General features: G+C 46.4%; 1 protein-coding gene and 1 long non-coding RNA gene across 11 annotated transcripts in view; one reads left to right on the top strand and one right to left on the bottom strand.

Annotated features, from left to right (window-relative positions):
* The window catches only part of LOC143659683 (uncharacterized), a 271,825-nt gene that overhangs the window by 231,150 nt on the left and 26,545 nt on the right, over nucleotides 1-14,130 (top strand). The window lies entirely within an intron of this gene.
* ZFHX3 (zinc finger homeobox 3) overlaps nucleotides 1,129-14,130 on the bottom strand; it is a 1,060,470-nt gene continuing 1,047,468 nt past the window's right edge. For 8 of the 9 annotated variants that reach the window (XM_077132887.1, XM_077132886.1, XM_077132891.1 and 5 more), the window contains 2 exons: nucleotides 7,420-12,903; nucleotides 1,129-3,600 (listed from right to left, as the gene is read on the bottom strand). In XM_077132887.1, the coding sequence (XP_076989002.1) occupies nucleotides 1,895-3,600; nucleotides 7,420-12,903 (7,190 nt within the window). In that variant the 3' untranslated portion in view covers nucleotides 1,129-1,894. Of the gene's footprint in view, nucleotides 3,601-5,918; nucleotides 6,056-7,419; nucleotides 12,904-14,130 lie in introns of all 9 variants that reach the window. The other variant, XR_013163640.1, reaches the window with a different exon arrangement.

Genomic DNA, 14,130 nt, shown 5'->3' with positions numbered 1-14,130 from the left:
AAGTTCAGACCGTTTTTAAGATGAGAAAGGTGTGTGTTGCGTTGTGTTGTGTGTTACAGGAATATAGTTATTAACATAAACACAAGTGCCATATATACGGTTCCTTTTTTGCTTTCTGTACATTGCTATCTGCTTCTCTGTTGGCTGCGCTCTGGATCACTTGCCACTCAGACTGCCTAACACAAGGACAAAACTTTGAAGTTAAAAATGTGTCTTTTGGTATATGGATATGTCATTAACAGTTGCCTCTCTACTTGCAGAGGAAGCACATAACCTGGGAATCATTTGTTTTACTTTTTAAACTAAGTCTTGTTTGCTTAAATCAGAAACAAATTCTCAAGTAACAAGAACTCTTTCCCTTTTTCTGCATCAGCAGTGAAAGGGTATGTCTTTGGATTTTATTTAAAGCATGAAATTTCTTTTTATGAGAGAGGGGGGGAAAAAAAAACAAAAAACCTAACCAAAAACTTTTTTAGGAAAGGAAAGTATACAGCCCAATTACACAAACTGAAATAAATGCTTTAGTGTAGGACAAGAATATTTGAAGCATCTACCAAATAAGAAGGAAAAGAAGGTGTAAAAAGAAAAGCCAAAGGAAGGATATGTAAAAAATAAATGCACAAGGCTAACAGACATAAGTAATTAGAACTGTATGCCTTTAAAAAGTTTCAACTTCCCAACCAAAAATATTCTGTGAGGGATCCTAGTGACCCCTAAAACCCTTTGAAATTCTTTCTTTAGTTTTGTAAAATAATTCTGTAGGTACCCTCTAAGAAATGAAGGCAGCTACCTTAAGTGGGAGATTATAGGATGGTAGGTAGGAGGAGGTAAGAGAAAGTGGATTTAAGGGACAAAGGGGAGAAAAGCTTAGACAAATCAACGGATTGTAATCTATCTGCTAGGAATGAACAAGACAACATCAAATGAGGAGCTGTCAGCTGGACCATACAAAAAGCTAAATGTACACAAAAGGTTTTTTTTTTCCTTTTAAATCTACCATACTGCTTCAGTTCATTTCCAATGCAACAATCTACTCAACACCAAAAATGGTCATATCTATCATAAATACAGAAAGTCAGTTTTTAAAACTTTTTTTTTAAGCTACAAGTCCTCGACACTCTTTGTGTATGTGGGTTTTTTTTTTCTCTGAAAGTGGGAGTGCTTAACTTTTCCCCTTGAAATTGGCTTCAGCAGAAAAGCTATCCTTAAAATCCCCAGAAAGCTAAAGCAGTTCACATTGTTTTTCTTGAATACTTTCTGCCCATTTTTAAATTAACAAAACAAAAAATCTTTTCTGGAACGAAAAAAAATATATATATATAAAACAATGATTCTGAAAACAGAACAAAGTGTGAGCGATTGACCTGAGAATAAAAAGACATTACATTTCTTTTTTTCTTTTAGCAAGCCATTGGTATCTGAATGCTAAGATAGCAAGAAATTTAAAACTGTAACAGGGTGGACTGCTTTCCCATACAGTGCATGCCGGGCTCCTCTGTGCTATCAAGTGGGGCATTTATTGAAATGGGGCAAATATACAAGGGGTTTAAGCTCCAAAGACATTAGGGAGGCCCTGTGGACTTCTGTTTCCCAGACCAATAGTACCTTCAAAAGGACACAAATGTAACAGGGTTAAGTGTTTTGTTTTTAATATATATTAAAATAAAAAAGAATAGACAATGTAAAATCACCGGCATAGATAGGTATATGGGAAAACAACCCACGCTTTTTCTTTTTTTTTCCTTTTTTTCTTTTTTTTTTTTGTTTTCTTTTTTTGTTTTTTTTTTTGTTTTTTTTGGTTAGAAGCTTTGGAATTGCAGTTAGTATATTTCTGAAATTGGTTTGTTATTAATTTTTATTTAATTCATTTGTTTGTATTGTTCATCTTCAAAGCTTACAATCTGAAGGTGTCCGTTCCTACACTGGTCAGACCACTGTCCTTGGGGCAGCTGGGGTCTTTGGGACCCTCCACTGGGCTCGCCGGTCCGTCGGACTTTTGGCTGAGATCCGTGTCAGACTCCTCCGAATAGTCGTCTGTTGGCATCGAGGGCTGAACCCCTGAGGTGCTGCATGAACCTGAGGTAACCGTTGAAGATGAGGAGAGAGGAGGAAAAGAAGAGGGCTTCGGGGCCGAAGCCCGGGAGCCCACTTGCGGCCAAGACTTCCTGGAGGCGTGGGGGGAAGCGGAGGAGGGAGGTGCGGCGGCCGACGCGGGAGGGGGGCTGTCGTTTGAGTGAGCGGCAGACTGCGAGGTAGATGCGGTGCTAGGATCGGGGAAGCAGGCAGAGTGAGGTAATAAACTAGGGTGCTCTTTGGCGTTTCTTGCTGCTCTCGTGATTGTTCTGTGTTTGTGCAAGGCCGACTCGAGATGTTGACTCAGAGCTTCCTCCCCACAGAGCGCGCTCTCGCACGCCAGGCAGTGGTACGAGCCGCCGCCGCCGCCGCCATTCCCGCCGCTGCTGCTGCCGCCGCCGCCGCCGCCAGTGGGGACGTGAAGCACCATCTCTTGCAGGTTCACCACAGACTGGCCGAAGAAGCAGAGGGACTTCAGGTGGCTCCTCGCTGCCTCCTCGTCACCGAAGCCCGCCTGGCACTTGCGGCAGACCAACTTGTACTGCACCTTTGGAACAATGAAGGGGTCGTAGAGGGAGTCCGCACTTTTGCTTTCTGCTTCTGGCTCTTCGGGAGGTTTCGGCAGGAGGGGGGACACCTCACGGGGTGCGTTTTTCTGCTCTTCTGGTTTGGGGGATTCTTTGGCAGGGTCTTTGTCTGGGGAAGCAGCCCCCTGAGGGACTGGGGTTTGGCTTGCTTTGGGCTGCTGCTGCTGCTGCTGCACTTTTTGTTGTTGTTGTTGCTGCTGCTGCTGCTGCTGCTGCTGCTGCTGTAGTTGCCGCTGCTGCTGCTGCTGGATTGCCTCCTGCAGACTCTGCTGGTATTGCTGGTACTGCTGCAGTAGGGAGCCCGGGGACAGCCCCATCAGGGCCTGCGACAGTGCAGGGCTGTAGGGAAACAGGCCTTCCATGCCATACATAGGCTGCAGGTACCCGCTCTGCAGAGTGCCAGGGATCTGGGGGGCATAATAAGGAGAAAAGCCTGGTACAAAGTAAGGAAGGAACTGGCTTGTGAGCAGCGCTGTGGGGTCCGAAGTCAAGGCTGCCTGCAGGGCCTGCAGCTGTGCAGGGTCCACTGCATACTCCATGGTGGGCAGCGGGGCTGTGATGGTGGCTGCAGCTGCCGTAGGAGCCTCTCCTTTCTCTTTCTTGGGGACAGACAGGGGTTCACCCTTTCCTTTATGTGCCTTTTCCTTCTCCTTTACTTTCTCACCATCTTTGTCCTTGCGCTGTTGCTGTTGCTGCGGGAGTTGTGGTGTGGGTGGTGGCTGGGCTACTGCTGGCGGCGGTGGCAGAGGCTGCTGCACCTGTGGCTGCTGCTGGGGTTGGGAAGGTTGCTGAGGCGCCATCGCCATGGTGGCTTGTGCTGGGGGTGGGGAGCTCAGCGACGCTGAGGACGCCTTATTTGGTAATCCAGATGTGGGGAGGCCAGGGGAAGGAACTGTTGTGCTAGGCAGGCCCATCAGGTTCGGTTTGGGAGATGTTAAAGCTGAAAAGGATGGAGATAGAAAGGGAAACGCATCAGTCTGGGGTGGTGGAGGCTGAAGTTCAAGATGTTTAACATGTGACAGTGCATAGAATCTGAGATCTCAAAGTTTAAATTTGAAGAATCCTCTCAAAACCAACCTTTCAAACCAGGACCCAGTCCTGGGTCAGCTCCCCAATTACTCTTTCCAGCTGAACAAGTTCCAGCTTCCTTTACTTCCCTACAAGCCACACCCACAAGTTCACATTTTCTTTGCCAGGTACCAGTGGCTCTGCTCAGTGCCATTTGTCTGGAAGAGCCTAAACTAGCTGTTTTCACCTGGGACCCATTTGAACCAATGGTCTTCATGAAGGCAACACAGAAATATTACAGCTACACCAAGGCCCCACCAGAAGTTGTCTGGAGGAGAGAGACAATAGAAGAGAGTGAAAGCTAAACATATGGCAAGGCCTCAAGGCCCCATGAACAACGAAAAAGGCTCTATACATGCTCTGACACAAGGTCCTGCAGCAGAATGGAAGCTAGAGGAGCAGAGAAAATGGAGGAGAAATGGCAAGGCCTGGAGGAAGAGTATGGGAATAAATAAAAACAGCCCATTCAGGGAACACTGCTGTACTACCTTGGCCTAGCTGATCTGCTTCAACAAATCTGCTGAATAATGTAACCATCTAGGGTTAGGATTCTGGAACTGGCTGAAGAACGGAGCATCTGCTGCTCCTCCATCCCCTCTGACAAGCAGGGCTACAGGTGCATGACCAGCTAGCCATCGGAAGAGAAGAAAAGTAGTGCTGGAAATGGAACAGACCAAAATGCAGGCACTACGAAGTACCAAGACACTGTAACCTACCCCCAGGCACAAATACTTATGGAGCTTGGACTCTGTCATCAAGCCCACATGGGGTACAGCCCCATCCTAGTTCATGCTCAGTCCCAATCCACCACTGCCTAAAGCCTTGTCTGATATAGAGCTATCTCCTGGTGTGAGTGTTCTGGTTCAGGGTGGTAGAAAAGGACATTGCTGCTGCTGACTGAACAAGCTGTAGGGGTGTTAATACTGGCAAGGTGGTAAGCAAGGGCATCAGAGAGGGGGTGGGAAATGTGTGCCAGATGAAAAGATGAGAAAAAACAGGAGTTGGGAAGAGCTCACAGGTTATATCTCTTCATTCACCACACCCAAGAAACCAGACAGTATTCATCCCTTCACTTCATAACTGCTCCCAAAACATAAATAAATTCTATAACTTCTCACTATTTTATCTTCTGGCATGAACATCTTCTGCCAGAAAGCTGGGGTAGGGATTCCATAACATGATACTGTCCTCATGAGAAAAATACTCTGAAGCTTTCAATTCAGTGGTGACTGAATTATTACATTGCATTTTAAAACTTTAGGTGAAAGGCTGCCTCAATTTACCAATCGCACAAAAATATCCATTAGCATTTAGATAGCAAGAAGGTCACTTCTCTCAGCATTTCAGAACAATATTATATTTAATGTTCCAAAAGAGTAGAAAGGGACTGCTAAGATGAAGTCATTTACTTTCCTCAAAGCACAGAAGGGACTGAAACCAGGAGGGGAGACTGACTCTACTCAAAAACTCAGTAAAGGCTCATCATTATATTGGTACAAATGAGGCAGAGAGAGAACAAATTATGCATTCTAAACTCTGAACATGGATGGCTCTTTCGGTTGACCACATGTCAATATGGCAAGGAAGAAACATCCAGAGATTTCTCCTTCTCTATGGCTTCAGCCTTTCAGAAGAAAGCTCCAGGTCAAAAACTCTTAAACTGATTTTCTATATCCTCAATTGATGGTCTACATAAGAGATTCAAATTTTAAGAAACATTTATAAACTGTATGTTGTACTAGCCCTGTTAGACAGGTAGCTTAATGCATCCTCACAATAATTCTTGGACATCGGTTTTCTCATCTGTACGGTCAGAACCAAGCACATTACTTCATTCCCCTAATGTAGTCACACCTGGAGTCACACTAATCCAGTGTGGATCATGGATGACATACGATGACCTTGGGCCCTTTAGTTGACCTCCTGGGACCTCAGCTTTCTACAAGATAGTCATAGGGATTAAATGGAAGGCTGTGTGGAAAGAGCTTAGCAATAGGCCTGACACCTAATAGATGCTTCATAAACATGAGTACCTGCCCTCCCATTCCACATCCACTGCTCCTGAGAACTGCTGTACAGTTGGGTGATGGTAACTAGGGCACGTTTGGCTGCCATGAATAATTAAGAGCACAGCTTTCTATCTTGAGTCCACTCTAAGTGGTCAGAACCTGAGTAGCACTAAACATATACCTGTTGACTGACTGGCTCATATTGGGTGTGATGGAAGGAGCACATAGCACTGGGAGCCAGGAGGCCTGGGTGGGAGCTCTGGCTCCTACCCTAGCTTGCTGAATGGTCTTGACCTCTCTGGGCCTCAGTTTTCTCATCTGTAAAACAAGGGGAATAGATCAGACATTCTTGATTCTAATTTTTTTCACATTTTTATGATATGCTGGGCCTTCCAAGACCCTCGACCAAGGTCCTGGGCTACAGGGGTAATTCAGTGCCTGGATACTTGCCATAGCTTATTTCCTGACTTACTGTCTAGCTGGCTATAGTATCAAACTGTGGTATTGCCAACACATATTCTATGTCTTAATATTTTCTTTTCTTGTTCTTCGGATAAGAAACTGGCACCAGGAATGCAGTGGCCTCATGTTCTATAAAACAGCCAAACTTGCAAAATGTGGAATTGATTCAACCAGAAACAAGAACCTCTCTGCGAAGCATCAGAGCTGCTTCAACCCACGGGGAACAGAGAAATGATTTATTCTCCTTTGGTGAACATGCACTTGTCAACTGCTGACTTGTGCCTAAGCCTCACAGATTACTAGAAGTGAAAAGTCCAAGTTAGGAAAGAGAGATGGATCCAGAGAAGAGTGATGAGGACAGAGAAAGGGGAAAAAGAGAAGTACATAGGGAGAATTGCAAAACTGCCTCTTAAGTGGAAATATGAGTACCAAAGTGTAGTGGAACTATGAGTACCAAATGTATATGACTCTTATTCATTAAGAGGGAAAGGAGAAGGACAAAAGGAAATGAAGGGGTGACTAAGAACCCCTAAAACTGCATATTAACATTTTGTTTTCTGTCTCTCTGGAGACTAAAACACATCAAACTTCAGAACCACATTGCTCAATACAAGACTCCTAGTCAATGCATTCAAATAGAAAGGCAGTCTCATTAGTTATTCTGGCTACAAGAGAACCCCAAGAGTAAGAATTCATCATGTAAGAACTTCTTCCTAATAGTAGTTCTCCTGCCAGAGTAAGGAGCTCTCTAAAAGCAATTCCCTCTGGACCAGTTTCCATAAGGCATGGCCCAGAATTAGGATATTCTGCTGTCTTATATTTGCATGGGATTGAAATTCCTACAAACACTGAGTGGAAGGATTTATAATGGAAAGCTTCTTTCTTGAAAATACTCCAGAAGTTACTATGCCAGGCACCTCAAGCTCTCCCCTATGGTGCACACCCTGGTTGTGTTACTGAACACAAGGTAAAGACAAATCTCAGAGGAGACTGTTCCTACTGGAGGCCCCATCACTGATCTAATAAGCCAAAGGACCACGTGTACTCTAGCACTAGTGAGGCGAAATGGAAGGCAATTCAAGTTTTCTTGCTGTTAGAGAACTAAAATGGGAAGGTTCCTATCTGTGCAGCATGGGGAAGACTTAGGTGGTAGCCATATAACAAAACTCTAACTCGGCAGCTGTTTAAAGGCTGGTAAAATCACCTACAGCTGAACCCACCTGTGTTGGATGGAGTAAAGCCTGGCAAGGAGGGGCTGTTGAGGCCAGGGAGCAACACGGGAGGAATGCCCTGGAGCGCTGGATATGCTGAAGGAAGGTTAAGAGCCTGAAGAGGGGCATTGTCAAACATCCCTTGCTGCTGAGCTGCCAGTCCAAGGACCTCATTGGCCTTTTTAATCCGGTCCAACTCTTGTTGAGCCATGAGCTGACGTACAGTGGCTGGGTCAAAGTATTCTTTCTCTTTGTCCAACTGGCTTCCAATGGTGTCTTTAACTTTGGAGATATGCTGTTGGGAAAAGATATGGTCACGTACAGACAGCCGAGCGCTGTACTTGATGCCACACAAAGTGCACTCTGTTTTGGGTCCCTCATAACTCGTTTGGTTTATACCAAAATGCTTGGCCATGCTTAACTTGGACTTCTTTTCTTTTGCCCGGGCATTCTGGAACCAGACCTGAACAACTCTCTTTGGCAGTCCAATGTCATTGCCCAGGACTTCACACTCTAGCATGGTGGGCGTCCTGTAGTCATTAAAGCATGACTTAAGGACCTTCAGCTGCAGATTGGTCATTTGCGTGCGAAAACGTTTCTGCCCTGGCCGATCCCCGCTATCTCCAGATTTGCCTGCCGACCCACTTGCACCAGGACTTGGGGAGCAGGGATCTGCAAGGCTTGAGGTCTCACTGTAGTCTACTGTGCCTTCATTGTCATATTCCTTGCTGTAAAAACTCGGGGCTGGGCTGACCAGACCAGATGACAACCGATCGTCATACTCGGACATTGCCATCATGGCTGCTTTGGTCAACCCTTCATTGGGGGCTGAAGAGGATTTGGTTTCAGTTGCTATCCCTGTTGCACTGTCATTATCTGCATTGCCTTCATCTCCAGTGGTGGTATCTGTGATTGCCGTGTTGACTGAGGAACAGTCATCATTGTCCAGTTTTGTTTGGTCAAAATTTAGATTAACTGAGGACATGGAGGGACTTTCAAAATCTTCAATCCCTTCCACCTTGATGGAGGAAGGGCTAAGGAGAGTTCTGGGAGACAACTCCATGGTTTTACTCACAGGTGAGAGGGGAATGCCCTGGCCATCACTACTGCTTGGGGGTAGGTGGGTAAAGCCAGTTCCATCAAAAATATCTCCTTTCATCTGCAGGCCCCCATCACAGTCTAACAGCATTGCAGACAGAGTTAGGTTGTAGCCAGCTCTCTTAGCTTCATGCCAGTGACGGGACCGGATATGAGCCTCCAGGGCAGTTTTGGCTTTGAAGAGTGCTCTGCAAAAAGGACACCTCCTGTGGGCCTGGGCTGGGCCCACAGCCCGGAACTGCCCTTTCCTTTCCCGAGCTCGGGTGTTCTGAAACCAAACTTGCACCACACGTTTCTTCAAGCCCACCTCATGTGCAATGTGATCCAACATCTTACGTGTTGGATTGGAGTCCAGTAGATACTTTTGGTAGAGAATTTCTAGCTGTTCCGGTGTTATCGTTGTCCTCAAACGCTTGTCTCTCTGAGGTTCTTCTCCTCCTGTGCCACTGTCATTTTCACCAGGGCTTGCACTGGCCTTTTCCTCCAATTTCCTCTTCAGAGTGTTCATCGTGGAGGTTGGAGTTGAAGGAGAAGTGGCTGAGCTTGCTGGAATCTGAGGTATGGCCCCCGAGAGCAGCTGGCTTGCCAGGAGTGGGTTGCTAGGGTCAAATAGCATGAAAGGCATATCCAGTGACCTGTCCAAAAATTGGGGGTGGATGAACTGGTTCTGTGCACTGAGAAAGTGAAGCTGCTGATGCTCCTGCCAGTGCTCAAATGATGGAAATGCCAGTTTACACTGGTCACACTGATAGGGGATTAGCTGAGGAGGTAGGTTTGCCAACTGTTGAGGAGTTGATGTATGGAGGGGTTTGAGGGACAGGTGGGAGAGCTGGGAAGGACTAGGGCTTGACTGTGATAAGGGGCACTGAGGAGGGGGTACTTGTGGAGGAGGCTGTGGTAATGAAGGGGGAGAGGCCAGCTGAGGGAGTTTTTGCTGGGAGGCATTTGTCTTTTGCTCGGGCTGGTCTTGCTGCTGCAGTTCTGGCTTTGGTTGTCCTTGCTTTTCTTGGGTTTGGTTTGGCTGTGCACTGGGAGGTTCAGCCTGCTTTGGTTTCTCATCACTCACCTCTGTTTTTGAACTGAAGGTAGCCAATTCATCAGCTTCTGTAGTAAGCTGCAAGAAAGCAGAGGAAGCTGTATTGGCTGATGGCCCTGGGGCACTGTAGGCCTGTGAGGGCATTGGGGTGCTGCAAGAAGAACTGGTGGGAGTCAGGATTTCCATGGCATCCATAGAATCCTCATTTTGGCTGTCATCCTGGCCTTCCTCATCCTCATCCTTGTAACACAGCTTCTTCTGGTGTTTGATGAGATCAAAGATCCGCTGAAACACCAGGCTACACTTTTTGCACTGGTAATTCAAGTTGCTCGTTCGAATATACCTATCATTTGTAAGTTCACGTCTTTCTCCATCTTTGCCCTCTCCCTGATTCTCATAATTTTTCCTGGCCTTCTGACGGGCATTCTGAAACCATACCACTATGACCCGGGTTGGAAGGTTCAGTAAATTAGAGAGTTGCTCAAATTCATCATCCTTGGGGTAAGCATTAGCATCAAAAAAGTCCTGTAGGACCCTCAGCTGATAATCAGTAAATCTTGTTCTTGAAGACCTCTTGCTTCCCCAGTATTCTTGCTTCTGTGGTTCTGGTGAAGGGGGCCGGGAGTCAATCTTGAGCTCCTCCAAGCTGGTGATGGGAGGATTGCTGAAGTTGTAAGGGGAGTCCTTGTTACGCTGCCGCTCTTTGAAGAGAGTGTTTCTGAACCAGTGCTTGATAACTTTCTGGGGCAATCCTGACTTATCTGCCATCTCTTTGATCTGCTCTTCACTGGGGGAGTTGTTAATATCAAAATATTGCCGCAGGACCCGGAGCTGGTCATCTGTGATTCTGGTTCGAGGCCTCTTGTTCTGCTGCTGGAGTAGGTTTGGATTGAGCTGATGCTGGTACAGCTGGGCCAGGTCCGCAGGCAGAGGTTCCACAGGGCCAAGTTGAGGTGGCAGCTGAGCTGGCAAGGTCTGCAGTGGCATTGTCTGCATCATTAGTGGTGAGAAGATGGGCAGCTCCATGGGCATGGAGAGCTGGGTCAGGGGAACAGATGGCTGGGCTGGTGCAATTGTAGGAGAAGTGATTGGTGGTGCTGAAGCAGGAATGGCTGGTGTGGAAGCTGGCTGAGGAGGTGCTGCAGGAAGAGGCGGGGGAGGGGGAGGTGGAGGAGGGGGCGGTGGCTCTGGGGTCTGGGGCCTCAGGGGGTACAGTTTATCATAGTGCTCTCTGTATTGTTTGGCAAACCTCTCCAGCTGTTTAAAGGGGAAGTAATTTTGGTGAACATGCTCTTGATGACTCTTTAAAATCAAGATGTTGGAAAAGAACTTGCCACAGGAATCACACTCAAGCTTTTCCAAATTATCTCCGTGCTCTGTCTTCCCATTCTTCTTTTGTACCTTCTGCTTGTTCTCATTGTACTGAATGACCAGCTCAAAGCCAAAGTTCTCCAGCAAGGCCTTGGTGGAGTTCCCTCTGGCATCTGAAGCAATGCGTGGAGGAAGCATAGAAGGCTCAGAACTACTTCCTGGTGTCAGCTCCTTCTTCTCTTTGGCTTTCAGAGCATCTGGTAATGATTCCTTCGGTCCTGGGTTGCCTTCTCCACACTCAGCATTGTCCCTCTCTCTCTGACTTTCTTTTTCCTTTTCTTTGTTGACCAATTTGTTTTTCTTTTCCGGGTGCTGACTTGGCTGAAGGAGGGCAGAGTGACCCTGGGACAGAGAGAGCTGGCTCTGCTGCTGCTGCTGCTGCTGCTGCTGCTGCTGCTGTAGGATCTGTTGTTGATGGTTCTGCTGTGGGATCTGAACCTGAGCTTTTAAATCTTCCAGCAAGCCTGGGCCTGTTCCAGTCAGCGTCAGTGCCCCACTGGTCACTGGCAAGTTTACCTCTGGGTTAAGCTGGAACTCAGCACTAGGGATGTAGAAGGGAAAGAGGAGATGCTGCTGCTGCTGCTGCAGTTGCAGCAGGGTCTCAGTGGTCATGGGGAAGTGAGGGAGAAGGGTGGGGTTAAACAGCTGAGACTGGATCAGGGCAGCCTGCTGCTGCAGCTCCTGCTGCAAGTGAGCTTGAACTTGGGCCTGGGCTTGGGCCAGTGTCTGTGCTTGTTGCTGCTGCTGCTGCTGCTGTTGTTGTTGCTGCTGCTGTTGTTGCTGTTGCTGCCTGGATGCAATCATATCTGCCAGCTTCTTCCGATTGGCCTCCTTGGGCTCTGAGGAGGAAGTGATGCTGGCACCGATGGGATTCCCAAGGGGTGGCATCACTACACTTTCAGTGGGCACTTGGCTCAGTAAGTTAGAACTTGGAGTGATGCCAGCACTGCTTGGATTGGTGGTCGTAAAGGTATTACTGCTACTGGTGCTCACAGGACTTGGAGTGGAGGAGCTTAGGGAGACACTGCTGCTGTTCCCAGTTCCATTGCTACTGCCACTTGCAGCCTCCAGCTTGGCTGCCCGGGCCTTGGTTTGATGCAACACAGACCTCATGTGGATCTCTAAAGTGGAACTCTGGCTATAGGCCACATTACAGGTGTTACACTTAAAAGGTTTGTTGTCTGGGCTGCTGGTAGGTTCTGGTTGACCAGTTGCTGATTCTTGAAGGGCTCTCTTTAATTTATGCAGATGGGAGACGGAATTGTAGTGCACTAGTAGGATATTCTTTTGAGTGAAAGATTCTTTGCAAACAGTACACTTGTAAGGGCGAGAAGGGTCTAGAAATTTCTCCATGGTGAAGTTGGGGCCTTTTCTGAAAGGTAGAGCTCTCTTTGGCTCTAAGCCCGAGTCTTCTTGTACAGACCCAGAGTCACTCCCTGTTGGGCTCTGTTTATCTTCCAAGTCACTCTCTTCTTCCTTGTCTTCCTCAACGATTATGGTATGGTCCTCAGCCAGTGTGGGGTCTCCCATTGCCAGGAGGTCCCCATTGACCAGAAGGCCACCATAAAGTTGCTGGATATCAGCCTCACTCAACTCCAGGTGGCTGGTCTCCAGGTGTTTCTTCAGAGCCTGGAAAGTTCGGAAACTGCGCTGACACAGACAGCACATGGTAGCAGCTCTGATCACGTGGTACTGAGAATGAAGCTGCAACTTTTCAATAGTCTTAAAAGCCAGGCTACACTGATTACAGCGATACTTGTACACATGGCGATCAGAAACAGGCAGCTGTGGCCTCTTGGCATGAACCTCATTGAAGTGTGTCTGAAGGGCAGCAGAAGTTTTGAAAACCTGGTTGCACCCCTTCTTCCAACAGAGGAAGCCTGAGTCTTCTCTCACAACACTGGGGTCAGCAGGAGAGGGTTTCAAATCTCCACTGTGCTCTGTACTTGCTGATGGCAAGACGTTCTTTCCCAGATCCTCTGAGGTTTCTGTAAAAAACATCAAGTCCAAAGGTAAGGAAGGCTTTGGTTCAAGGGCAGCATCCGGAGCTGTCTGCCTAGCAAGACCCACTCATACAGAATCTGAGGAAGTAAATATCCAGCCTGACAGACTCTCTCCATATAGTCCCCACTGTTCACCCCCTCCTTTTCCCTTGGAATATATGTTATAAATAGGATACTCAAGAACAGAGACATATAAAAGGAAATACAAAAAATCCCAACCATAATAGGTCTACATCAGTACCACAGACCTAAAAGTCTTTTAAACAAACATAAATGCTTGGTTTAGAATTCTCAATTTCTCAAGAACTGATTTAAAGAGATTACTACTGATCTTAGACTGGATTCTCCTTGTCACTTTTATGTCTTATATGTAATAAAAGCACAGTGGATCTGAATCATAGAATATGTGAATTAATGATCTCCTAAGTTGTGGGGAATTTATAAGACTTGCTATCCACTGTAATAGAAGAAATTTTGGAATATATTTAAGGGTTTAATTTCTTGTTATAACATGACTTGTGACTGTCATCTCTATTCAATAAGCAATGAACATTCAAACGGCCAATTATTAAAATACATTAATTTTTTTTTTTCCTACAATGAGATCATCACACCCATAAATTACCCTCACCCTTTTTCAGGCCAGCCACTGCCTAATCTGGAAAATCACAAGGGAGGAGGATGAGCAGTGATGTGGCTGAATTCTTTCCAACCTAAATCTTTGGTGCTTGTAAGAGGTGAAACGTTAAGGGGGAGCTTCATTAGCGGAGGTCTACCGATCCATCTAACTAGATACCACCATATGGCACCAACTATACACATAGCCACAAAATGTCCTTCCTAAATACATTCTAGGTTTTTTTATAAGGCAATTCAAAAGACTTAGAGAAAAACTCTGTGCAGAGTCAGCTCCTAGAAGGATAACTAATCCGGAATCCATAAATCACTGTACATGTTCCATAAGGCCCTAATAATTAAGTTCTCAGAGATAGAGTTTAGCAGCTTTGGGCCTACTCACTGAGTCTCTGGTTATTCATTCCCTAACCGTATCGTCTAAGAGGACAGTATAGTCTAAGGTGACAAAATTCCACTGGTTCTCACACTTCCTTTCATCTTTAAATCAAATGCCTTATATTCCAATACATACCAAGAGCCAAAGTATAAAATAACTAAACCCAGTGCCTTTTCATCTCCTGATCAGCTACATTTGGC

The sequence above is a fragment of the Tamandua tetradactyla genome, chromosome 16, assembly GCF_023851605.1.
Source record: "Tamandua tetradactyla isolate mTamTet1 chromosome 16, mTamTet1.pri, whole genome shotgun sequence".
Taxonomy (NCBI): Eukaryota; Metazoa; Chordata; class Mammalia; order Pilosa; family Myrmecophagidae; genus Tamandua; species Tamandua tetradactyla.
Note: the sequence above shows the minus strand (reverse complement) of the source record. Positions and strands in the feature narration are given on the sequence as shown.